Source organism: Notolepis coatsorum (assembly GCF_963971535.1).
Source record: "Notolepis coatsorum genome assembly, chromosome: 10".
NCBI lineage: Eukaryota > Metazoa > Chordata > Actinopteri > Aulopiformes > Paralepididae > Notolepis > Notolepis coatsorum.
The window spans coordinates 33359110-33386780 of record NC_140174.1 but is presented as its reverse complement, the minus strand read 5'-3'; the positions used below and the strand labels follow the sequence as shown (position 1 = coordinate 33386780).

Here is a 27671-nt window from a genome sequence, read left to right as displayed (position 1 = left end):
ATTCTTTTGTCTCTTTTATAAATAAGAACCGAAAATGAGTTGAAAAGGTTAAATAATTATTCAATTTCACGGCGTCTTTGGAGACTTGTTTCACTGTGTCCATGGAAAATGTATTGTTTACTTACGTGTAAAATATAGTCTGCTTACTGTTCTGACAACTACATCACTGCATAACTCATAAATGGTCAGACAAGCTTATTTTTGGTTATTTGTGATACTCTGTGTACACCCAATTCAAAGTTATAGACGCATTTTCTTTCAAACTAATTTGGTCGCAGGTGTCCGGATTTAGTACAGATGAGTCTCTCTTGGGCAGAGCTGTTAGCAGGCTGTGACGTGTGACGTACAGGCATAGAGACAGCTCTGTGTAGGAGTGTGCTTGGAAGGAAGCCTGTGAAGATGTTTATTATACATACATATATATATATACAAAAAATTCCATCTGATTATTGTGATATTTATTTTTTGGTTGGCCGAGAACCAAAAGAAAAGTAATTAAATCCCAAAGCTTTTATCTTTGATTAACTTTGTTTTTTAAAGTTGCATAAAAGCAACATGCAATATTGTGGTTAATTACCATGATAGCGCTCCCTCTCTATGGTATTGCTTGAAGGAAAACAGCGAAATTATGGGCATACCAGACAAGAAGATATATACCAATTTCCTCTCTGTGTGTTCTGTATAAAGTTATCCGGCTGAAAATCTAGCCTAGCTTAGCACAAATGAATGGAAGCCGATATGGATCAGCTAGCCTATACTAGGCGTTGGCTAAAAAATCCTCTCCCAAGGTTTTAAGCTAGGCTAGCTGATCCGTATCTGCTCCATTAATTTGTGCTAAGTTCGGTTAGCTTGCAGCCGGACAGCTTTCTATTAAACGCACAGAGAGGAAATTGGTATCCATCTTCTTGTCTGACTCTGGAGAAAATGGTAAGCGCATTTCCCATAATGTTGCCGTGTTCCTTTAATCATAAGCATCTGTCAAAAGGCACCATTGCGCCATCTCTTGTTTGTTGGTCTCTCCCTGCAACAGTATTCCCTGCAACGCACACCACTCCGCTTACATTGGAAACTAAGTGTAATAAAAATCACTTATTCATCATGTCATTCATTCACACACATACCGGTAGTTTGATATTTTGTGGTGTTTTGGTTTCTAAGCCAATGGAAAGATCTATTTGAGGTGACAGAGCCCGTCTGTCTCATTGCTGTCATTCCAGGCTCTTGGGGAGAGCAAACTGCAGCACAGTATATTCACCTGGCAGCTCCTCACCTGTTGGAAGTCTGAGCTGATGCTGACCCGAGAGCAGGTTAGTCACTAGGGCAATATATCAATCATACTTTGTGTTTTTTTTAGTATAGACTATTGTGAATCATATTAAAATCAAATAAAATAAAATATTAAGTAAAATGTCAAACAAAATGTTTAAAAAATATATATACTGGTATATATTTGAGAATGTCAATTGACCTACCGGTATCTCAAACCTGCTCTCTTTTCTTGATCCTACCAATCACAGTTGTTGCTGATTGGGGGATCAAGAAAAGAGGGTGGGGCTTGAGATAGGTCAATTGGGAATGATGGTTTAGTTTGATACTGTATCACACTTCTCATTACCATGCAGTTACAAATCAATAAAGGAATATCTTATCTTAATATAATAATCGCAGTATAATAATCACAGTACGGTGTGGTGTGTGCAAGTGGCAACAGAAACACCATATAGTCACAGTATTGTGACTCAGTACATTGAGTCAGTAAGTGGGCAGACAGGCAGCCACCCAGCCCTGTTAGTCACAATATTACCCTCAGTGAAATAATGTTTGAAAGCATGAAACAGCTTGCTGGATACACCAGTCACAAGAGAATGAATAAGAGGAGTGTGACATACCATTAACCCTAATGACCACAACAATGGATCTGTGGCGTACGCCAAGCCACCTTTTAAACACCTAGAAGCCCAAACTGATAAGAAAGACATTTCCGCACACAAATTGAACTCCAGTTTGAACAGGCTGACTCTAGAGCTATGTGGCAGGGGCTCAAAACGATGACAGACTACAAAGGCGCCTCCCTCAAACTGAACAGTGACATCTCCTTAGCAAATTACCTCAATACCTTCTATGCGAGGTTTGATGCTGGTAATAACAACACCAGCCCACAAGCCACGGCAATGGGGGGGGGGGGCTCTGCTGCTGATGGAGGCTCAGTGTTCAGGGTAACAGAGCATGAGGTGAGGCGGACCTTTAAAAAAGTGAATATCAGGAAGGCAGCAGGTCCGGACGGCATCCCCGGCCGCGTCCTAAAAGTCTGTGCCGACCAACTGGCCCCGGTATTCACTGACATATTTAACCTGTCCTTAGAACAGGCTGTCATCCCCACCTGCCTGAAGAAGTCCACTATTATCCCTGTACCCAAAAAATCCAAGCCTGCTTGCCTCAACGACTACCGCCCTGTAGCTCTCACCTCCATAGCCATGAAGTGCTTTGAGAAGCTAGTAAAGGGCTACATCTGCTCCTCCCTCCCCATCTACATGGACCCCCTGCAATTTGCATACCGCCCCAACAGGTCCACGGAGGACGCCATAGCCCATGTGCTGCACACAGCAGCATCACACCTGGACAAGAGGCAGGGGAACTATGTGAGAATGCTATTCATCGACTACAGCTCGGCATTCAATACCATAGTCCCCTCCATACTCATAGCCAAGCTCAGGGACCTGGGCTTGAACTATGACCTGTGCCAGTGGGTCTTGGACTTCCTGACGGGCAGACCCCAGGTGGTGAGAGCAGGCAACTGCACCTCCTCATCCATCACCCTCAACATAGGGGCCCCCCAGGGCTGTGTTCTGAGTCCCCTCCTCTACTCCCTGTACACACACGACTGTGTGGCTCAGCGGAGTAGCAATACAATCATCAAATTTGCTGACGACACAGTGGTGGTGGGCCTGATCTCTGCCAACGACGAGAGGGCCTACCTGGAAGAGGTCAAGGTCCTGGCGGGATGGTGCCAGGAAAACAGCCTCTCCCTGAACGTCAGCAAAACAAAGGAGATGATTGTGGACTTCAGGAGGTCGGGGGTCAAGGACTACAGCCCCCTCAGCATCGACGGGGCACCGGTTGAGAGAGTCAACAGCTTTAAGTACCTCGGAGCCTACATATCCGAGGACTTGACATGGACCACACACATTGACAGTGTTGTGAAGAAGGCACGACAACGCCTCTACTTCCTCAGGCGCCTAAGAAAGTTCCAAGTCAGTCAGAAGATCCTTAAGAACTTCTACTCATGTACAATAGAGAGCATCTTGACTGGCAACATCACCTCCTGGTTTGGGAATAGCACTGCACAAGACCGAAGCAGACTACAAAGAGTGACACGTTCAGCCGAACGCACAATTGGAGGGGGGCTCCCCACCCTCCAGAACATTTACAACAAGCGTTGCAAGGGCAAGGCTAAGAGAATCATTAAAGACTCTAGTCACCCGAACAACTGCCTCTTTGAACTGCTGCGGTCAGGCAAGCGATACCGGAGTCTCAAGGCGAGCACAGAAAGACTCAGAAGAAGCTTCTATCCCCAGGCCATCAGGCTGCTAAACGAACAATGAACAACACTACACAACAACAACCATCAAACGCACATAGCACACACATCCACACGCACACACTCACTTTAAACAAACACACTGTAGCACCCACTCCACACACTTTATAGCACACACCCACTTTAAACAAACACACTGTGGCACCCACTCCCCACACTTTATATTTATTGATGAAGGATTGCACTACAACTCGTACACCTTACTGTAAATTGTACCTAAATTGTACCTCATCCCATTTCTGCTTTGCACTATATAGTACTGTACATTAGTACACTGCATAGTATTGTATATTATATGGTAACTCAGTTACGTCTATTCTGCATCGAACATTGTACATATGTCTATACTGAACACTGTGACCTCATTTTCTACTTCTAAATTACTATACTATGTTATTTGATATTTGATTTGATACTATCTTGTCTAGCACAGTCTCTGGAGCGTAACAGTAAGAAGCATTTTGTATGAAAGTATTCTGTACTTTTGTATGACAACTATTAAAGAAACTTGAACTTAGATCGATGCAGTGTTTCACTTTTTTTAACCCTTTCACTGCCGCACTACCAAAACGGCGACCGTCGGTTGTGTGATAGTAAAGGGTGGCAGTGAAAGGGTTAAGACCTCTAGACGCTCAAAAGCCATGTGTGGTGAGACTCCCACTCTGTGACCACATACTTTGTTTTTTGGGGGGGTCAGTCCTTTCACCCCCCCCCCCCCACCCCTGCTAACTGCCAGTGGTTGACCTCAAAGACCGCAGAGGGCTAAACTCGCTGGGCTGTAAATCCACAGAAAGTGTGCCGGCCGACCCAGCAGACACTCTGCGTTTGACCCCAATAATAAAGTGAATTGTTTGAATTCCTCTTGTGGTTTCCCTCCGGAAACGAGTGGTTAAGATACAAGTGGTTTGATAGTTTTTAATGAATGCAGTATACGTAGTTTGATGCCGTCTTTGTTTTTATGACACTATAGATATTATACATGGCATCAATCTATACTGCACTCGTTAAAAATTTTGGTAGCACATTACATTACAGTACAGAAATCACAGGGTAAAAAAGTACTTTACTTTTAATTACTTTATTTGTTTATTTGGATGGGACTATGCTGAATTAATGAACACAGTGGAGTGTAAAATGCCCGGATTTAGCACAAGGCTAATTTACATCCATTGTCCCCAAACATAAAAACAGGACATATAATATAAAACAAGTACAGTATAGCTTGATGGCCATGTATAGTACCTGGGCTAAAGAGGTACGAATTGGGTATTCAGTACACTTGGTGTATTATGTTCTTGCTCCAGGATCCATTCCAGAGACTCCCTCCCAAGTTCCAGCAGATGCTGTCTGAGGAGGAGAGGAAAGGGCTCAAGAGTTTCCTCGCCATCACAGACGTTCACACCTTCTCTCTGGAGCTGCATGAAATCCTACTGCTGAAGACGGCCAACTCCACAGCGGATGAGAACTACCCACCACACTGGGAGTAAGCTATGCAGGGTGGCGCTCTACTTTAGGGGGTGCAAATAATAGTCAAGTACCTAGGAACTAGTGGGGAACTAACTGTATGTTAAGCCATTAGAAGTGGAAGCCATTCTGGAAGGATGTCAATGCTCAGAGATATCAGGTCTGCGACTTGAGTAACTTTATGGTTAATCAGAGGTTTGTTTGCATAATACTGTAGTTCGTCATTAGTATCTAGGTACTTAATCATTATTATTGTTCCCACTATAGTAACGTGTTGACACAGCTTGTACTTGTATTAATCACATCAACATTGTGTTTGAATTCCTGCTTCCATGCATTGTCTGTAACTGATTATATTGCACCATGTGTTAGGGTTAGGACCTATGGGAAGGATCACAAACACATAATTTGCATAGCATTTCCATTCATTTAGATATGATACTGGTTATTATTTTGCATGGATATTACCTTTACTCCCTCCAGTAGTCAGAAATGGTTGTGTTGAAGATAAGAAGCTTGTCTTAATCTCAGAAAGGATAATAGAAGAAGGAGTGCCTATTATAATTCCAGAGATTACCACACTGATCTAAAGGAATCCATTCGTGTGGACACTTTCAATCACACCAAAGTGTGGGGGTCACACCCTGGCCTCTCCCCGGGGACTTGGGGCCTTTTGACTCCTACGGGCCCGAGTGTGACCCCTGCAGGCGGCCATCTGTCGAGGGATAGGGAGCTTATAAGTCATTTACCCCTCTGCCGGCACAGGTCAGCTCCATTGAGCTGGCAGCTGGGTTAGGGAGGTGAATAGGAATGTGTGTGTGGGGAACAATGGGTGGCAATGCTAACTGTTGCTCCTCCTTCTCCTCCCTCCCTCCCTGCTGTCTCCTCAGCATCAGGTCAACCCTGGAAACCCATTTGGACCAAAAGAACCTTCCACCCCTGAGGGCCCTCGACTACCTTCCAGAGAACATCACACTTGACAAAGGAGCGGACGCATGGAAGATGGCTGTAGAGTTCCGAAAAAGATAAATCATTCCTGTTGTAGTGTTTTTGTTTGTTTCTTTTTGATAACTAGCAATGTGGGTTGTTTATGTTATATTATTATTATTATTTGCTATGATAGAATATCTGTATGATTACATTCTCGAAATGTCATGATCATTCCTTTATTCCACACAATACAGTTTTTCGTCATATGCCATAATGTCAATAATTTGAATGTTTCCTAGTTGTATTGGCAGTGTTATGACAGGGTGGTAGGCTACCTATTGTGTTTGTGTGTATGAATATGAAAGTCTCTATTTTCTTTACTTAAACGTTGGATGTGTTTTTGGAGCAATGCAATAAAAGTTGAACTTATACAGAGTCTGTTTCTATGTTGTATGAGGCGAGCTGCCAATAATAATATTCATTTCCTACAACTGGATACTTTGAAAACCCCTCCTTTCATTTGTCATCACACCCCCTTTGCAAAGTCAACCAAACGTATTGCCCGAGCCACGCCCCGTTGCACAGCGCTCATTAAACTGACAGCTCTTCCAGCATATCAGATGCTGGAAAATCTGGACAATTGTGATTTTCGCGCCAATCACAGTTGTTAGGGGGAGGAGTTTTCCCTTGTTTTCTTGTTACCACAGAGAAGATGATGCGCGTTATTTCCATTCCTAATCATTTTTGTTGATGGAAGTAGAGGCGGAATACTCTCACTAAGCAAAGGAGGGGCGTCCTGGCAGTTATATGGCTATAACGTTAGACACCTTCGATAGCGGTATAGCTAGTGACGTGTTGTTTGGATGGATAAATAAACAGCAGTGACACTTATTATTATCCATTGCAAGTTATTCGCTTCGCGCACTAACGTTAGTAGTAGCCAGCATTTCGCCTTTCTGGTGATGATGTTGGGAATATAGACCTAATTTTTGCTCTGGCATGTGGACTCTACTAACACCATTTACTGAAGAACGACGATAACGACCATTCGGCAACAACGGAATACAACTTCTGCCGAGAAGACGCTGCTTTGATTGAACAAATCGCAATCGGGTGTATTTTATTATATTGATCCATTCAGATTTGCATTGGTTGCTTGGAAATCATTTGCACGAGTCAACATCATCAAGGTGAGATCGAGTTGTCTTCGTACAGAACCGCTTTCTGGTTAACCCTATAGGTTAACGTTACTAAGCAACGGTTATTTTGATCTCTTCTCCAGAATGGCACATCTGTAATGTAACGTTAGACCCACCACAGATCAGGGCTAACGTTAGCTAGTTACCGCTCCTGCTCAGTCAGTCTTGTTTTACACATCTAGGGAGGTGATGATCACACCTGCAACATAGTCGTATCCAGCACAGGTACAACTCTCATTTAAACAGTGTTGGCACAACGAAGTAGAATACACAGAGCTATGTCACGTAGTAGGAATAGGATACCATGTATAGCCCCAGCAACACACTGCATCTCAGCGAGGGCCTTCTTCTTCTCGGTGAGTCAGCTTGCTTCTGGGTAATAATGGCCCCATGCATAGTGCATACTAGCCTATGGCCACAAAACAAATGGCCTATTCAATTGTGTTCGGATATTGGCCTATGGTTATTGTTTGATTACATACACCACGTCTTTGTCACCCCTTCCCATCTTCCTCCGCTGGTTGTCAAGTCTTTTCAGCAACAGTATTGGTTTGTGAGTGACTGTTGTTGGTTGTCCTGGTAACGAGCAGAAGGGAAGGGACTCTCTTGAAAGGCATTCCCCCCCTGAGGCTCTGGGACTCACCTGGAGCTGTTGTTGGTGAGCATTTTGTCCAAGCTATTGTGCCAAACAACGACTCCCCTTGTCTCTACTGCAGGCCTTTGAGGGATGCATACGACCCGTAGCCCCTCATCCATCCAGGCAGGCGGGTCAGGAGGTGCCCTGGACCTCAGTTTGACCGGCTCCCAGCTCTCTGTGTCCAAGAGGCACAGCAGTGCATCGCCTGGGAAACACCTCTCCCGCTCTGTGTCTGTGTCTGTGGCCAGTGACAGCAAGAGCAAACGCAACACCTTGGTAGGTAAACAACGACCATAGGGGTACAGGTCCACGGGGGCGTGATGACACAGGTGTGAGCAATGGTAGGGATCTGTATGAATAATGGACGGTTTGACAGACGGCGTCATAATTGCTCTCATTTGGAAGGTGATTTCAAACGTCAAACTTATCGCTCGACCACTAAAGATATCGTATTTGTTTTGAGGGGAAAGAAAAGCTATTCCCATCATGCCAAGTGTACTGTACTTAATCTAAACAATAACAATTAAAACACAGTGTGTATCAACTTTTATAAAACATGACCATAGTTATTTGGTCATGCTGCAGTGACTACAGCATGATTTACTACAAGAACCATGCTTTTGAACTCTGCTTTCTATTTGTTGTTGTTATAAGCTTTTATTGACACAGAGATGGTACTTGACTACTTGCACTGTTCCCCGTGGCCCAGCCTATCATATTTAGCATGCGTTTGATCAGATTGTTTTGTTTTTTATAGATATATTTTAGGTCATTTCTGCTTAATTTAACAGAACAGTAAATAGGGGGTAGAGCGAAGGGGGATTATTATTATGCAACAAAGGCCTTTGGCCAGATTTGAACTTGTTGCAATTACATGGTATGCGCCTCAGTGTGGGTTCGCCACCATGACACCCCAGACGGTTGGTTTTATCCACACTGCTTACTAGACCTACTAATCGATGCAATGTCGACGCTGTGCCCTGTGATCCTGCTATTAGTATTCGGTGTGTCATATTTTGCAGTTGGACCTTGTTGTTCAATCATTCAATGATTGTGTTGCTTCCACAGAGCGATGCCAGCTTCGGCAGCTCCCGCTCCATCAAGAACCTCAGGCGCTCCAACAGTACCACCCATGTCAACCAGCAGGCTAACATCAGTCTAAGGTACACACACACACACACACTCACACTCACAGCTACACACACACAGCATACAAATGGATTTGCAGTAGAACATTTGACATTAGGGGTGTACTGATACTGATATGGGAGATTTGGTCAATATACCAGGATGAAATATAATATAGGATAGGATATCTGTAGCATTTCCCCCAATACTAAAATCGCAGACCCAGAGCCTCAGAACTCATGTCAGAGATCAAAGCAAAGTGACGTGGTTTTCAGCACTGCCTGGTTTAGGATCTGCCTCCACCGTATGGAGAGGGACTCTCCTGCTAAGTATACGCAACATGTTTTCTTCTGGTTTAATCCCCGGTGTAGTTTTAGGCTACATACGGTATGCGCTGCTACATGTATTCTGCTAAGCTTCAGGCCAAGCTGTCTTTTTTTGGATCCCAAGTTTGTTTCCAATGTTCTTCAGAGTAATTAGGCCCACCTGCCACCTGAAATATGAACCTATGAATAGTCAAAGCGGTTTTCCGTTTTTAGCTGCGACCAGCAGCTCTATAGGTCATTCCGTCAGTTGATTGGTTGGTTGGTCCACAAACATTTCACCACTCTCTAGTGGCCGCAGGTTTCACCCTAGGAGGCTGACATTTGGCATAGAGGTCAAGTGTATGTGGGGGGGGGGGGTGAAGGTGTGTGTGTGTGTGTGTGCAATTGACTAAAAGGGGGCATGGCAACAGGAGTGGGCCTATTGCAAAGTTGTTGTTTTTTCCCTCTTGTGTTTTTAGTTTTGAAAGGTCCAACAGAACATTGACTGCGATTGATTGATTGATTGATTGATTGAAAACTTTATTAACAGATTGCAGAATGGGTACAGTACAGTACAGCTCAATACACACAATTGTTAAGGGGATGCAGACCAGAGAAAGACTTTCGTCTTGTTTACATCAGGGTCCCCCATTTTCAATTCATCGTAACATATATGACATACATGACATACAGATAGACAGTACTGCTACATCTATACATTTATGACATACCAGATTTGCAAATACAGTACTGTTTGTGATACAAAAAGAGTCCAGAAAAAAGAGTATATACATTTGACGTAGAAACTGTACATTGGATTGGGTAGGTGGGGGGGACTGTACATTGGAGGTGGTTGGGTGGTTGGGGGGGGGGAGGTTGGGTAGGAGGGGTGGGTGGGGGACACTGTACAACTGTACAAACAAAACTGTACATTGGAATATTGACAAGACCATACTTGGTCATTTACTGTACATTGGAGGGGGTTGTGTTCGGACATTTGTAGGGGCCAGTTTCGAATTGCAGTCTCCCTTAGGTGTTTTTTGAGAGTGTTTTTGAAAGTGGGTAGTGATTCACATTCCTTTACAGCTTTGGGTAGGGCGTTCCACATTGATGTGGCATAATTGCGAAACGTGTTTAGTCCCTTGTTTGAGCCGAATCTGGGTTTAACATGATTTGTGGAGCTCCCTCTGGTGTTGTGATTGTGGTATTCACTGACCTTTGGGAAGTATTTTGACATGTACATGGGTACCTTGGTCGTGTAGTGTATCTTGTAGACCAGGCCCATTGCAAGTTGCTGTACTCTGTCTTCTACTCTAAGCCATCCTAGGTAGTCAAAGTGGGCAGGGGTGAGGTGGGTTCTAGGAGTAAGGTCAAGCAGTAGTCTGACCAGTTTGTTTTGAGATGTTTGTAATTTTGTTTTTAGCGCCTTTGAGGTGCTTTGGTACCATGAGGTCCAAGCATAGTCGTAGTACCCTTGAATGAGTGCTCCTGCCAGAGTCTTCAGGGTATTCTTCAAGTTTCAAGTTTCAAGTTTCTTTAATAGTTGTCATACAGAAGTACAGAATACTTTTGTACAAAATGCTTCTTACTGTTGCGCTCCAGAGACTGTGCAAGACAAGATAAGTATGAAATAAAAACATAGTAAAATTAGAAGTAAAAAAAGAGGTCACAGTGTTCAGTTTAGACATATGTACAATGTTCGATGCAGAATAGACGTAGTTACCATACAATATACAATACTGTGCAGTGTACTAATATACAATACTATATAGTGCAAGGCAGAAATGGAGAAATGGGACGAGGTGCAATTTAGGTACAATTCACAGTAGGTGTACGAGTTGTAGTGCAAATCCTTTATCAATAAATATAAAGTGTAAGTGTGTTTGTGTGATCTAAAGTGTGGAGAGTGGGTGCTGCAGTGTGTTGTTTGTTTGAGTGAGTGTGTGTGTGCTGTGTGCATTTGATGGTTGTTGCATAGTGATTATTGTTCGTTTAGCGATTATTGTTCGTTTAGCAGCCTGATGGCCTGGGGATAGAAGCTTCTTCTGAGTCTTTCTGTGCTCGCCTTAAGACTCCGGTATCGCTTGCCTGACCGCAGCAGTTCAAAGAGGCAGTTGTTCGGGTGGCTCGAGTCCTTAATAATTCTCTTAGCCTTCCCCTTGCACCGCTTGATGTAAATGTTCTGGAGGGTGGGAAGCCCCCCTCCAATTGTGCGTTCGGCTGAACGTGTCACTCTTTGTAGTCTGCTACGGTCTTGTGCAGTGCTATTCCCAAACCAGGAGGTGATGTTGCCGGTCAGGATGCTCTCTATTGTACATGAGTAGAAGTTCCTAAGGATCTTCTGACTGACTTGGAACTTCCTTAGGCGCCTGAGGAAGTAGAGGCGTTGTCGTGCCTTCTTCACAACACTGTCAATGTGTGTGGTCCATGTCAAGTCCTCGGATATGTGGGCTCCGAGGTACTTGAAACTGTTCACTCTCTCAACCGGTGCCCCGTCGATGCTGAGGGGGCTGTAGTCCTTGACCCCCGACCTCCTGAAGTCCACAATCATCTCGTTTGTTTTGCTGACGTTCAGGGAGAGGCAGTTCTCCTGACACCACTGTGACAGGTTCTCTACCTCTTCTTGTTTACCAGTGAGGAGATCCGGTACAAGAATCGAGTTCGTTGGTTGACTTTTTTATTACATTGGATGCCATTTTGTCACAGGAAAGATTTGCCTCTAGGATGGAACCCAGGTAGGTAATATATTCTTTCCTTGTGACAATATTGTCACCCACTGTAACTGAGAAGCCGTCGGTTTCAAGTTCAAGTTTCAAGTTTCTTTAGACTCTGGTCTTGCTGAGTTTGTTATTTGAACCGAAGAGAATGGACTCTGTTTTGCCCATGTGTAATGATAGTTTGTTATCATCGAGCCATATGCAGATTTTGCCTAGTTCTGAGCTGAGGGTTTTTTCAACCTGTAACTAGGATGTATGTAATAATGTGTGCCAGTCTGTGGGCTAGTCTTTGTTTCAGTCTATGGGCTAGTCTTCGTGTTAGCACAGCATATGACTGCAGCTCAGCCGGCTCGTGTGGAGTCTTGGCCTCTTTAAAAAAGCGGCATGTCTCTCCAGTGAGCAACAGCTGGCGCCCCTGAGGCATTCGTCGGGGAGACAATTGGCATTGTGGTTCGGCGGCTGCTGCTGCATGATGGGGGGGGGGGGGGGAGTAGTCTGGGGGTTGTTGCTGGGGGATGGGGGTGCTCCCTGCTTTGTCCCAGGTTGCAGGGGGAGGGCTGGGACCTCGGGGTCAGGTTACCCTCTCTCCACCAGAGGCTAAAGGAGAAGTGTGTGCAACATGCAATGATTCTATTGTCCGGCAGCTGCCGCCCTCCCCGCGCCGGCCTCCCAGGATGCAAAGCAGCGGGGCTTTAAATTTAAAGACATTCTAAATGCTCCCACCGCCACCCCGTGCCACTTTGAGTCTTTTTAGAACTGTCATTTGGTCCTCCTCCTTCTCCACCACCCCTTCGTCACCCATGGTTCTCTTGTAAAAGGAAACGTATAGGAATGCGCTGCCTGAATCCGTCTTGTCAGATTGCTTTTCACTGGGCCAGCTGGCTTCGGCCCCCTATACCCATCCTCCACTCACACACTCACACACTCACCCCCACCCCCAGACAGCAGCACTGTGCAGGCAGGCTCCAGCACAGATGCCAATAGAGGCCAGGCCAGACTAGGAGGTCATCCTACATCTGCGCCTGGTGCTGGGGTTTCTTGGTGTGTGTGTATATGGGGGTGTGGAAGGCTATTTGAAGGATGAACGACAGGCCGTTAGGAGGATCAACATGTGTGTCTGAGTATGTGTGTACGTTCGCATGGAATCCTTCCCATGATCGCTTTGGAAGAGGGTCTGTTGCGACACATAGAATTTACCTATCTATCTCAAACTCTGCCCACTTAGTTTGTCCAAGGAAAGCAATGATTTGTGATTGGAGAATCAAGATGGGTCAATTCTAGCTCTATTGACGAGCTTTGTGTGTATAATATATATTATACAAACAAACCACTGCGGATCCTCCAGTCGATGAACGCTCTGTGCTGTGGTGGCAGCACCGAGTATTCGTCTGGAGGATTTGAAAGGAGACTTTGGAGAGAAAAGGGTCATTTCATACTGTATTTTATTTTAGCAGCAGCTTGTGTTTTCACTCCACCGGCCTTTGTTGAGACTCTTTGAGCTTTCTGTTGATCCCTTCAAAAACACAATGCGAACTTGCAATAACAAGTTTTGACTTAACCCTCAGAATACATACAAAGCTCACCAATAGAGAGAGGTCAATTCCACCACCGTGGAGGGAGAGGAGGGACTGTGGTGTCATCATGTAATCACTAAAGCCGCCACTCAAGGCCACGCTTAGCGAGGACCCCTGCTTTGTGTGAGAGTTGCTTAATTGTGTATTGCACTGCATTAAGCCCCTGTTGGGTGAAAACTGAGCCTGTAAGCCACTTGCCATCTCCCCACTGATTACAGCTGATCTGGAATCAGTTGTACGGCTCCAACGGCCTCCAGCCCAATCCCCTCTGCTACTGCTTCTCTCTTATCCTTCTGTCACACACACATTTACACACACACACACACACACACACACACACACACACACACACACACACACACACACACGGGGTGGGCGACATATCCCCTGAACACGAGGGGTGAAGAAGAAAAATGATCTTCTAGTAGCGCTGAGACAACGCTACTGTTCGCTGACGATGCATGTCTATTCTGCCATTATTTTAAGCTGTCGCTAGAATAAAGGAACACCATGGCAACTGGACATGATTTTGCGTGTCGCTGATTAAAATAGGTGAGCGACAATCCGCTGTCGAGGACCTCCATGGATAAATAAGACTACATCTGCGGGCAAGACAGTGAATGATGGGCAAGGGGATCATGACGTTGAGTTTTCAAGAACTGACTGTTTCAAGTCATGCTGCGGTGCTATAGACCTTTTTGCTGTTTACAAACATACTGGGCTAGATCCACAAAGAATGGATTGCACGGAGCAAGTTGCACCCTTACTTGAAATTCATTATGAATTGAAAATGGGGGACCCTGATGTAAACAAGATGAAAGTCTTTCTCTGGTCTGCATCCCCTTAACAATTGTGTGTATTGAGCCGTACTGTATTGTACCCATTCTGCAATCTGTTAATAAAAATGTCATTCAATCAATTAATCTGCACAGTGATTGATTGAATTAAACTTTTATTAACAGATTGCAGAATGGGTACAATACAGTACGGCTCAATACACACAATTGTTAAGGGGATGCAGACTAGAGAATTACTTTCGTCTTGTTTACATCAGGGTCCCCCATTTTCAATTCATAATGAATTTCAAGTAAGGGTGCAACTTAGGGGCGTCTAGGTGGTGTAGTGGGCAAGGCGCTCGCCACCAATGCAGGAGACGCTGGGTTCGAGCCCAGCTCTCCGCATTGCTATCAGCTTGGCTGGTCGTTCATAATAACACAATTGGCAGTGTTAGGGGTGGGAAAGCTGATGGGTGGGGATCGGACGTTGTGGACAGTTACTCCTACAGGTCGGTTGGTGCGCCTGCGCAGCAGAATCAGGAAGCGATGGGGGCGGCGTGTCCCTCCCACGCAGACCCCCGCCGCTGAGAGATCACGCTGTGCAGGTGAAAAAATGTGACGGCTGCTTCCTCGAGTACCGGAGGGGACACGTGATGTAAGGCTTCGTCCACATTGCAGCCGGCTTGTGGGAGGCATGGCCTAACAGCGTTCGAGACAGGGGAGGGTAGAATTGGACGATACGAAATTTGGATGGGAGAAAAATAGGAAATGGGAGAAAAAAGTAGATAAAAAAAAATAAAAAGTAAGGGTGCAACTTGCTCCGTGCAATCCATTCTTTGTGGATCTAGGGCCTAACAAAATTAATAGTTGGTTTCAGGTTGCCGACCGACCCTGCCGATTTAGGTGCGACCCAATATATTTTATGAGTTTTAAAAAAAAATTATATTTTATAAAAAAAAAAAGTTTTTTTTTTTTTTTTTTTTTACGAATAAAGTTTCATATAAATCTTAGTCAAACATTTAGTATTATGGATATTAAACATGCTGGCAGAGTACATGCATCCATGTTGTTGTGAACATTTTTATTAAATAAAGAAATTCCCTATCCATAGTCGCCGTGGGAAAGAATAAAATAAAAAAATAAAATAAAATAAATTCCCTACCTACCCATGGCCAAACTGACAACCAACCTGAAACCAACTATTAATTTTGTTAGGCCTAGCCCACTGTGTTCAAGCCAATCAGCAATACCAACTGAGTCACACGACTAAGTTTCCCCCTACCTGCGCAAGCTGCTGTGCAATTTCTTTTTGACGGGGCTCTATGGAGAAACCATGACCTCACTAAAAGTTGTTTCAAACTAAAACGGCTGGAACGGCAGGTCTTTTTTTGCCACATGAGCATGGCTGTGAGTGTGAGTCTTTCACATTTTTACATATCTAGCTTTGGCATGGATTGATTGTTCAGATCGCTAGCATGACTAACAAATGCAAATATATTGTAGTCTGCCCCGTTGTTCTGACCAGGATTAAGTTCCTTTTGCCCCCTTACATTTACATTTACATTTACATTTAGTCATTTAGCTGACGCTTTTATCCAAAGCGACTTACAAGTTCTGTACGACAAGCCATCAGGAAGGGCACAACTCTATCAGCTGAGCAACAATGTTCATCAAAGTGTTGAGTGCTACAGTGTAGGTTAGTTTATTAGGACAAGTGCATGACAGTACGGTTAGTTAGGGTTAGATTTTTTTTTTTTTTTTTTTTTTTTATTCAGATAATGGTTGAAGAAGTGCGTCTTTAGTCGACGGCGAAAGATTGGACGTGATTCGGCTGTCCTAACTGGGGTGGGTAGTTCATTCCACCATTGTGGGGCAAGGACTGAGAATAGGCGACTTCTCTTTGATGACCCTCCCGGAGCTTGGATAGGAGTAGGTCTGAGGCGGCCAGAAGATGCAGAGCGTAGGGGTCTTGAGGGTGTGTAGTTAGAGACCATTGACCGGAGGTAGGCGGGAGCGGTTCCCTTTGCCGCACGGTATGCTAGGTCGAGGGCCTTGAAGCGGATTCGTGCAGCAATGGGGAGCCAGTGCAGGTCCCTAAGAAGTGGGGTGACATGGGCCGACTTCGGTAGGTTTGAGATCAGGCGGGCCGCTGCGTTCTGAATGAGTTGAAGAGGCTTAGTGGCAGTGGCCGGGAGGCCAGCGAGCAGTGCATTGCAGTAGTCGAGGCGGGAGATGACTGTTGATTGGACGAGGAGTTGGGTGGCTTCTTTTGTCAGGAAGGGGCGTATCCTTCTGACGTTGCTCAGGAGGAATCGGCAGGTTCTGGTCGTCGCTGCGATGTGAGCAGAGAAGTTCAACTGGTCGTCGAGGACAACACCAAGGTTCTTGGCGGTCGGGGACGCAGTCACAGCTGCATTCTCGACTGTGATTGAAAGGTCGGTTAGGGGGGAGGATTTGGCCGGCAGGTGGAGCAATTCTGTTTTGCTTAGGTTCAGTTTGAGGTGGTTGGACGTCATCCAGGCTGAGATGTCGGACAGACAGGCCGAGATCCGCACAGAGACGTGGATATCTGAGGGAGGGAAGGAGAGGAAGAGTTGAGTATCGTCGGCATAACAATGGTAGGAGAAGCCATGAGACGTGATAATGTTACCCAGTGATTTAGTGTAGAGGGAGAAGAGAAGGGGTCCTAAAACCGAGCCCTGGGGGACACCCGTCCGCAGGGGGCGGGTGGCCCCCCTTGATGCGCGCGCACACTGAATCTGATGTGGACACAGTGAACAGGTCTATAGACTAGCAAGTAGCGATTATGTTCCACGGATTCGTCATATCCTAAAAGTGTCACAAGCCTAGCTGTGTCCTCTGAAGTGTTACTTGTTGTCCTCCGTGTGTCCATACCTCTGTATCGGTGGTTGTAGCTGTGTGTCCTTAGCTCCTACTCACGTGTGCAGGATAGCATTCGTACGTACTGACTAACTTTTAACTTGGTTAGATAAAGTAACGTCAGGCGATAAAGCTGGTCTTGAAAAATCTTAAGGTGAAAAGTGGTGTTTCTTTACCATAATATGCAAATGAGTCAACACGCCATTGTACCGCTATATCGGTAACGTAGACTTTTTTTTCTTCATATATACGAATTTATCCCAATATTATCGTGAACAATAATGGCACAGCCCTAACACACACACAAATATAAACACAGATATATATATATACACACCCACACACACACACACACACACCTTTAAAAATAGTAATACTGACTGATGATTGTATGTTTAATAAGTGCCAATTATGTGATTGACTGCCTACATTTTTTAATACAACTAAATAGATATTCATGGTGTGTTCTCGGTACTTGTCATTCCTCACTTTACAAGGGGCCTTGCATGGAATGTGCAGTTCTCAGTCTTCCAGCGTGGCTGCCTGTAACATAGCAACCATTGTGTTGTACATGGCAATGGAAGAGACAACGGTTGCTATGTGCAAAACAGTTGCCATGTGTTGATACATACATTGGTTTTGGGTTGGTTTTGGGGTTAGGGAATCGAAAATATGTCCTCGCAACAAGTGTGTGTGTGTGTGTTCACCCCCCAGTGAGGTCCAGAGTGAGGACTTCCTAGCTCTGTTCGACAGCAGCTCAGATGGCCGTAAGAAGCTGGCGAGCCTCAGCAAGGCGTCCCCTGACAGAACCACATGGAACATTCTGGTATGTTGCTTTCACATCCTTGTATCATTGTATAATAAATAATGCATTGCCGATATCCATACAGCTATTCTGAAGCTGGCACAGAAACAGTGTTCCTACAATGGCATGGAAGACCTGGAAACGCCTGTGAATTTGAAAATTGTGTTTTATATATAGGTCATGGAATGTGATCAGTCAAGAATGTGTAGGACCGCATGTACAGTCTATAATGGTCTATATTGTACAGTCTAACTACTGATGGTGCCCAGAAGACCACAGAACGGTATTAAAGGAGAAGGGTCTGCACAGGAGAAGATGCGAGTTTCTTTTAATTAAACAAAAGCACCAAGCGTTCTTCTTCAGGCCAAACGGTCCGTGCGGTGAACTGATCAAACGCTGCCAATCTATCAAACAGTGCGTATATTCGAATAGACGTTAATATATTTAAAAAAAAAGTACCAATTTAGTATTCTAAACAGTTCCCGGTGACTATCGAATAGCAATCTTGTGAGTTTTGCCCATCCCTAGCGTACACGATTATAACCAGTCTCTGTGTGGTGTCTTGCAGGACGACCAGCCCAGAGTGTTCCCCATTCCTTCCAGCTCCCGAAGTGCCGGCAGCGTGGACTCTCCCACAGGGCCAAAGAAGAGAGAGGCTGGCATCACCCTGGCCCCCAACTTCACTGCCAACAACAGGTGGGCAGCGTCTCTCTCTCTGTCTCTCTGTCTGTCTCTCACACGCACACACGCACCGACACCTGGGGGAATTGGTGTAACAGAGCTGTAACAAGCTTGCCCTGATGCATTCTGGATCTTTTATCTTGTGTACCTGGCGTCCATACATGCCGGTCGTTGCTGTCGATACTTACTGCCCTCGGGCTCCAGTCCATGAATTCCTCTCACTCCCATCAATGCTGAAAAATCATCGAATGAAGTCACGGCATGAGTGACTTGTGCTATGATAACATTTCCTTCTTGCCTCGAAGGCAATGCTGTGAAGACGTTGGAATACAGGTATTTGTGTTTTTCAGTGTTTCATGCTGCAGCTGGATCAATCAGAGCGGTCTGTTGGGCGGGAATGCGGGTGACATTTTGTATTTTTCCGGCAGCGTGGCTACATTGTTAGAGCCCCGGACTCATGATCGGAAGATCACCGGTCAAGGCTGTTGTTAAAGTGGTGTTGCTGTCCAGCAAGGAGCACTCTGTCCTCTGGACATGGCAGTAACAATGCCCCTGTTGTGGTAATAGGGACACCGTACAGCTGCGAGTGCCGGATGAGACATTAAACCGAGGTCCAGACAGAATTCGGTCGTTAATGAACCTATCGCAAAGAGTAGGGGGTTCCCAGACGTTTCTGGCCAAATTCCCAATCGGGTGTCTGACATAAAGGCCACCTAATCATCACTTCCCCATAATTGGCTGATATCAATCCCTGTGTCCTGAGCCTTTCAGCCATTGTGTAGTGTGATGTGTGCCATTGAGCCTGCGTAGCCCAAGGTTGGGAGGCAATTTACACCCTACATTGTAAAGTGCTTTGTGTGTCTAGAAAAAAACGCTATATAAATGCTATTCATTGATTGATTGATTGATTTGATTTGTATCTTGTGTCTTGTTTAGGAGCAACAAGGGAGCTGTGGGCAACTCGGTCACCACCATCTTGCACAACAACTACTCTGACAAGCCCCTGACGCCCAAGAGCTCCAACCAGAAGCCCTCCTTCAAGTCAGTCTTAAGATGAACTCACTCTTCACTCGTAGCATGCTGTGTTGGGTGAACCTTGTTATTAAAGGGGTAGTTCACCATTTGTCGACCATCAATCCTATCGTTGTGTTGTGAGGAGGACGTGTGATAATCGGACATGTGACTCACCGAGAGCTCAGCCACATCGGCACCCGGTGACGTCGACCCAGAGAGGAGACACCATTTCCTCAACCATTTCTTCGACTTCCCTTGAGTTGGGCTCTACTACAGTTGAAACTAGTTGAGGAAATAGTGTCTTCCTCGGGGGGTGCCGATGCTGAGCTCTCAAGATACAGAACGCGTTGATGAAAGTTACACGTTTGATTATCACACGTCCTCCTCACAACAGAATGATAGGATTTAAGGTTGAAAATCCGTTCATAATAACACCATATTCAATCTTGTTCACTGAGGTCTTCTGTTGTTCTATGGTACGGTGGTCCACTCCTGTGCACCTTGTTGGCACAACTAACTGTGATACTGGGGAATACAAATAAACCTGACTTCATTGACTTGAGTCTCGAGCAGACGTTGATATCTCTCCCACTACTTTCTTTATGCATCAGCCATTATATCCTCTCTCCATGGTATGACGCTTTAATATTCCCCTCCTCCTCTTAGCAACATCCTCAAAGCCACGGTGAACGACGACGTGTCCCTGGAGAACGGCTCTCTGACCAAGTCGCAAAAGAACTTCTCTTCCTCGTCCACCTCCTCCAACAACAAGTCCCCGACCTCGGCCCAGCGTGGCAGCCCCGGCCTGCCCCGACGCAGAGAGGTCACAGAGGAGGAGGCGGAGAGGTCAGAGTTCACCCATAGCCACAGTTACAGTAGTGTAGTTTAGATCCGGTGTATGTTGTGGTTTACACACACACACACACACACACACACTCTAGCGTTTCACATAGAGCGCCTCCTTTGTGATACCTGTATACAGGTAGGATGTGTTTAGATAGATGAATAGATGGAACACTTTATTGCCACTTCAACACATGGTTGATTGGGATTTGTCTTGGTGCCAAACATACAGTACATACAGTATAAAAACATACAAGAATACATGCAATGCAATCCCTACAATAGAAGTATTTCACAAACGATACAAAAATGCTACAGTGCCTAAAAGAGCTCAGTGTCCAATTTAAAGTGCATATTACTATACACTGTCTATACTATATATGTAATAAAATAATATATACATCTACTACTACTGTGGGTGTATATATATATAGATAGATAGATAGATAGATAGATAGATAGATAGATAGATAGATATTATATTATTCCTAACTGTTATTGTCTGTTTGGACTCCCAGGTTCATTCAACAGGTCAACCAGGCAGCGGTCACCATCCAGCGCTGGTACAAACGCCACGCCAGGAGGCACCATGCCAGCCAATTGGCTCTTAAACTTATCCTTGCTACCAAGAAAAAGGTACCCGCCTCCCTCCACAGCACACAGTCAACTTAACAGTCATAGGACTTGGTCGAATAATCCATGAACTGATTTTTATCCACAAATCTGTAAAATTGTGTTTCCCACATGCGATAAAGCAGAAGGACCTCTTCACATCTATTGCTAACCAGAGTTGTTCTAGTCATTCTGTCAGGAAATAACTCGCTCAGCGTGGGGAAAAAAAGCATAAATCTCTACCAATAGAGGCCTTGCACAGAATGTTTGTGTAGTTCTCTTCCAGCACGTCTGCCTGTAACCACTTTCAAAATAAAATCCCTCATTTCTGTACAGTGGTCGAGTAGATAAAACACTGGAAAAGCACAATATTACTGTTCTACTATGACTTGTTTACAAGATCCAGTAATAAGACACAGAATTATTATGTTTCTTTTTATAATATTTCTCACGTATCGACACACCAAAGTTTTGGTTGCTTAAGACCAAACTGACCTCTACCTTCCCACTATACCTCTGATTATCTTACTCCCTCTCTCTCTCTCTCTGCCCCTCATAGGAGCGGGAACAAAGAGCAGAAGAGGAGCGGTGCCCAGAGGCGCAGAGGAAGAAGGAAGAGGACCGAAAGAGGATCCGTGAGCAGAAGGCTCGCCTCGCCCGCCTCGCTGCCATCCAGGTAACGACACCATTGGCCATGTTCACGCGGCGGCCATTCTGCTCTCGCGTCGGGCTCGGGTTGGATTCCTTTTCCTTCTGGTTTCCACCTTGGGGACTGTATTGCACTTTGTGTTGTCGTTGAAGGTAGAGCCTCCCTCACCTTTCTTCCAACTGTGTGAATACAAGAAGTGGCTGTCACATTTCTTAACCATGAATCTCGTATTCGAGTTCCTTTCTCTTCCTAATATATTCTCTTCTTGTCTCTCCAAAGTTTGAAAATATGTAAATAAATAAAACACGACACTAAAACGTTTCCAAAGTGAACCCTTATTAACACTTTGACTGCCAGGGGGCGTCTTTAGACGTCTTTGCTGGCCATGCTAAAGTTGCCGGGGGACGCTGTACGTCGTCTTTATATCAATATTTAAAAAATCTGCGATCGGATTCATAATGTCCCTCCGCTAGCCTGAGACACAAGTGTGATCTCCTCTCAATCCTCTAGCGGTTCAAGACCGCCATCTGGTGGCCGATCGGCAGATCGAAACCGGATGTCAACCTTTAACCCGGTAGGACTCACTCCATATGGGGTCCGGGCACTCGCTAATGTTAGAGAGACTCCGTCTTCACACAGTGAACATCGATCGCTGCAAATAACTCGAAAAAACAACATGATTTGGACGTATATATTATTATACAACCTGGAAATGGACCGACTATTTCAACATCCCATAATGGAAAACTGTCTACCCCACGCTGATCGCCCAACGGCCCGCGGAGACTGGGGTGAGTTTTAGCGTGTAATATTACCGTGTTCGACACTAACTGCTATGATGAACATTTGACCCACATTAGATGATTGGTATAACGCTGCCCACGGAATTATAAACGCCCCCTCGCCCATCTGGTCAACATCAGATGACGTGTAGTAACTTCTAGAAGTACGTCTAGTTGGAATTTTTTATATCGCGCTGATTGCCATCAAACTGTATTTCATCATCAATATAATGCATTTGGGGCTATATATCACGTTCTGGAGAAAGCTGCAGAAAGAGATGAAAACATACTTATACATTAGACCATACTTTACTATGAATATGTGAATGAAAAAGTTTAACGTTGCTACACAATGAACAATACATATAGGACTTTGAATGGGCCCTAATAATGGCAATGTAGCAATAGAATTTAAAAAGTTATAGCCCTGCAAAGAAGGGGACTTTCTCCATAGACAAATAGCGCTGGCAATCTATGGTATATCATTAATTTAACCTTAGGCAACCAAAGTGTTAATCTGCTAGTGTGACACAAATGCAGTTGGAAAACAACAAGGGTCGTACAAAGACTGTACTCTGTCTCCCCCTGGTGGGGTCCCGCAGGAGCTGCAGCAGAAGCGGGCCCAGCGGGCAGCGGACGTGCAGCAGACTGCAGAGGAGGTGGTGGAGGGCCTCAGGCAGAGTGGCAAGGTGGGCCGCAGGAAGCCCCCCAGGATCACCCCTACCAACAACACCCCTACGTCCCCCAGCAACAACAGCCCCGCCTCCCCCGTCGACATCAAAGCTAAGAACACAGGTCCGCATCGCTCTGTTTCTCTGTACCGAGTGGTTTCTTAGTTACCAACATCACTAGGTGCAGCCAGGGGGTAATAAACAGTGTTGGAAAGTCAGTCAATGCAGGATTATCCGCAATGACTAGCGACTACCAGACCTCTCCTTCCAGACCCCGAACGGATTTGTGCAATTTACTGTGCGTAAATCTTTGTAACCTACGTCGAATGCCCAAAGGTAAAAAAGGAGCGCACACACAGGACAAAGTTGACTCATTTAAATTTTTACCATATCAATAAACATGCTTTGAGCCTAGTGGTCTTCAGAGAAATTGAGATTAGGTAACTTTGTCCTGAAGATGTGTGTGTGTATGTGTATGCTTACCTTTTTACCATTGTGTGTGTACCACAAAACCAACACTGAGAAGGCACATTCTTTTATAGATCAAAATCTGTTTACCCCGTTTGTCTGATGTCCACCGTTGCTGCCTGCCCCCTGGTTGCGCAACACATCTCTATTATGCCGGTGTAGCAGAGAAACCCGTCTATGGGTTCATCTACCTATTAACTGTGTCCAAGTCATCCGTGAGTGTGTTATAGGACAGTTCTCTCACTTGTGTTCCGTTCCACACAGACTCTAATGTGAACGGTGTGGTTGACCTGGCGGATGTCACCGGCTTCAGAGCGGTTTCCCCGGCTCTGTCCAATCGCAGGGATTCTCAGTGCTCTCAGGTAAACCCCGCTGCGCTACTTTGTCCGAGGGAAACGAACGGTTGTGATTGGAGGATTAAGAAAAGAGGGCAGGGCTCGAGATAGGTCAATTACCTCCGATATATCTCAGTGCAGTGGTTCTCAACGTGTGGTCCTCGGGGCAGGTTCCAGGGGGTCCAAGATTTAAATGAGGAATAGTTTAATTTCACTAAGCACTTCTTCACTAGAAGATATCACAATGAGAGAATGTTCAAGAGTGACTACTATTCTCTCCTCCGTTATCGCCCCACCTCCAGTATAGACAGTTAAATCATATCCCAAAGTCATCTCAGATGAGGGTCCCTGGGACAATCTTCTGGGGGTCGCCGTTGGCATCCTCGACGTGAAAGCGTCTTGAGAACCACAACTGTCTCAGTGCCATAAACCATTCTCTCGCACTCTGTCCTCGGGTCTAAAGTGCCCTCACAGTGACCCTCACAGCTGTATGTGTGTCTTGTATCATCCGCCCCCATGAGTGAGCTTGTGGAGTCTCTATTGCAGGAGATCCTCCAGAGGTCGGTGAGCATGGAGGACCAGCGCCAGGGGGCTTCATCCAGCCGAGCCCAGTCCAAGACCACCCTCCACGACCTGCTGGACACCCTGAAGCTGCTGGAGGAGGAACCGGAGAGGCTGTCTGAGCCCAAGAGCTACAGCAAGGATAAATACGCCTGGATAGACGAGGTCAGTCTGACATGTTTGTCACTTAGTAGTATATATTTTAGCTATGTGTTGATTTATACTTCCAAAGCTGTCCCTTTTTTAAATGTTTTTTTTGGTTACTTTGAATGAAATGGCCTTTTCTCCACCTAATATGTACCTAGCAACATGATGGGTATAACAACTCATCAACCGCAGGCGGCTAGGTGGTGTAGTGGGCAAGGCACTCGCCACCAGTGTGGAGACGCTAGGATTCACGTGTTCGAATCCAGCTCTCCACATTGTTTTCAGTTTAGCTGGTCGTCCGCAGTAATACACATTGGCCGTATTACGGGGAGGGAAACTGAAGGGTGGGGATCGGGCGTTGTGAACAAGCGACTCCTACAAGTCGGTTGGTGCGCCTGCGCAGTAGAATCAGGAAGTGTCGGGGGCAGCGTGAGCCTCCCACGCGTTACTCCTCGACACTGAGAGATCGAGCTGCGCAGGTGAAAAGATGCGACTGCTGTTACCTCAAGTACCGGAGGGGACTTGTGCTATGTATGACTTAGTCCACATTGCAGCCGGCTTGTGGGAGGCAAGAAACAGCGTTCGTGACAGGGGAGGGTTGAATTGGATGATACGAAATTGGGATGGGAGAAAATATAGAAAAATGGGAGAAAAAGTGGATCAAAAAAAAAAAAAAAAACTCTATCAAAAACCCATCAACCGCAATCACTTCAATGACTAATACAATGGAATAGATTAGAGACATGGCTGTAACGTGTGTCCTGGAATGAACTCTTAACAGTCCTTAAAGCTTGAGATTCTCCCCTCTGTTGCAGAGTTTAAGACCTTGATCTCCAACCTTTGTCAATCAAGTTGTACGTGTTTTAATTGATTTGTCATCCTTGCTTTTGTTAACGTCATCTTGTTTGTCTTATTGGTATATATGATGATTTTATATGCCGTGTGATTTTATATGCTTTTATGCTTATTTCTGTATTTTTTTATTTATTTATTTAACCAGGAAAGTCACATTGAGATTAAAAATATCTTTCAAATGAGACCTGGCCAAGACAAGCTGCAGCAAGGGAATACAAAAGTTGCACATAAATACAAAAACAAAAAGCAGGGCAGGCTGCAACAATAGACTATTAGGGCAAATCAAAACAACGACAGACCATTGATTGAACCTCTAGTCCCTTCATGAGGCATTTAAAAGCATCCAGTGTTACATTGCCAGAGAGTTTCAGGTCATTCTGTAACATGTTCCAAGCTGAGGGAGCAAAATAACTAAATGCTCTCTTTCCCATTTCAGCATGAACATTGGGAACAGACAATAGGAGCAAACTGAGAACGTAAAAAATAACTTTTCTGGACCATAAAAGTACACAAGTAAGAGGGGAGGAGACAGAGAATTGCCTTGTAAATCAATATATACCAATGCAGTCTGCGGGTGGCCAATGCAGACCAGCCAACCCGGGCATACAGGGTACAGTGATGAGTCGGCGCCTTACAATTAGTCACAAACCTCAACGAGATGGGATAGGCAGCATCAATCATACTCCGACACCGAGACACACTGATACACTCGACGTGATTGTAAACGAGGGATACCTTTCCAGTTTAAATAAAGGTTTGAAATTGCCTCTCATTCAGGATGGAGACTCCAACTCCCTGACCACAGACAACCTGGAGCGCCATGGCCAGCTGAGTCACCACCCGGCCCTGCCGGACGGGGCGGCGTTGCTCTCCGAGGCCAAGCTGCAGAGCATCATGAGTTTCCTGGACGAGATGGAGAAGTCTGAGCAGGAGAGGCCGCGCTCCGTCACCTCCGGCTCCCACAGAGAGGTGAGGCGCCAGGGGGCTTGGGCCAGGTGGCTGCTAATAACTGGAGTACTGTGGAGCGCTGGAGATGTCGTGTTGTGAACGACACTTTCCAATTAAGTCCAATGCACACAGTGGGCGATTTTTGCCAGGCAACTGCTTTTTTTTTTTTTAAGCCAGGCGACCGATAGAATTTTATCTCTTTCATTGTTATGAATGAGAGAACCCACACAGCAGGAGATTTTCTTTTTTTGTTATTTTTTTTTCTCCCCCTTTTTTCCGTATTTTTCTCCCATCCCAATTTAGTCGTTATGCCAATTCCCTTCCTGGTCGTTGTGCGCATTTCCCCCCCACTTGCCGGCCTAGGGAGGGTTGAAGACTATCGCATGTCTCCTCCGATACATGTGGAGTCAGCCAGCCGCTTCTTTTCACCTGACAGCGAGGACTCTCACTGGGGGAGTGTAACGCGTGGGAGGATCACACTACCTCCCCCAGATTCTTTCCCTGCTGAACAGGCGCCCCGACCAACCAGTATGAATCGCTGTTTACAACGACCAGGATACATACCCCACCGGCTTCCCACCCGCTAACACTGCCAATTGTGTTAGTATGGATGACCGACCAAGCCGGAGGTACCGCTGACAGCTGGATTCGATACCAGAGTATCTGCGGTGTAGGCAGGCGCTTAGTCCGCTGCGCTACCCAGCCGCCCTACAGCAGGAGATTTTCGAGCGACAATCGTGCAGCAAGTTCTGTCGCCTGGCTAAATATCGCTTCAATCCAAAAATAATTCGGCAGACAGGCGACAGCAAGGTCACAATGAGGAAAAAACATGACTTCTACTGGTGTATCATGTGTAATACATTAATTTATCAATACATTCATTGATCAATAACCTACGTATTATTACCATGCTATTTATGTTAGTTTAATTAACTAAGTTAGTTAATATGTGCTATTTATGTAGGCTATCTTGTTAAAAAAAAGAAAAATAATAATAGCCTCATTAACACCACGTATATATACGTTATTGGGCGCCAGCAGTTAGCGGCCAAAAACGTATATATATACGTTTTTGGATTATTTTCCCTTTTT

General features: G+C 45.3%; 2 protein-coding genes across 2 annotated transcripts in view; both read left to right on the top strand.

Moving 5' to 3' along the window:
- The window catches only part of rnf213b (ring finger protein 213b), a 121419-nt gene extending 114992 nt beyond the window's left edge, over positions 1-6427 (top strand). Inside the window, exons 58-60 of the mRNA XM_084323284.1 lie at positions 1218-1307; positions 4903-5081; positions 5953-6427. Of these exons, the coding sequence (XP_084179410.1) occupies positions 1218-1307; positions 4903-5081; positions 5953-6091 (408 nt within the window). The 3' untranslated portion in view covers positions 6092-6427. The remainder of the gene's footprint in view (positions 1-1217; positions 1308-4902; positions 5082-5952) is intronic.
- Positions 6428-6752: 325 nt separating this feature from the next.
- The window catches only part of cep131 (centrosomal protein 131), a 57590-nt gene continuing 36671 nt past the window's right edge, over positions 6753-27671 (top strand). The window contains exons 1-13 of the mRNA XM_084323954.1: positions 6753-7182; positions 7908-8104; positions 8897-8991; positions 17923-18034; positions 18582-18709; positions 19631-19735; positions 20375-20554; positions 21070-21187; positions 21723-21839; positions 23197-23389; positions 23998-24095; positions 24615-24794; positions 26409-26600. Of these exons, the coding sequence (XP_084180080.1) occupies positions 7919-8104; positions 8897-8991; positions 17923-18034; positions 18582-18709; positions 19631-19735; positions 20375-20554; positions 21070-21187; positions 21723-21839; positions 23197-23389; positions 23998-24095; positions 24615-24794; positions 26409-26600 (1704 nt within the window). The 5' untranslated portion in view covers positions 6753-7182; positions 7908-7918. The remainder of the gene's footprint in view (positions 7183-7907; positions 8105-8896; positions 8992-17922; positions 18035-18581; positions 18710-19630; positions 19736-20374; positions 20555-21069; positions 21188-21722; positions 21840-23196; positions 23390-23997; positions 24096-24614; positions 24795-26408; positions 26601-27671) is intronic.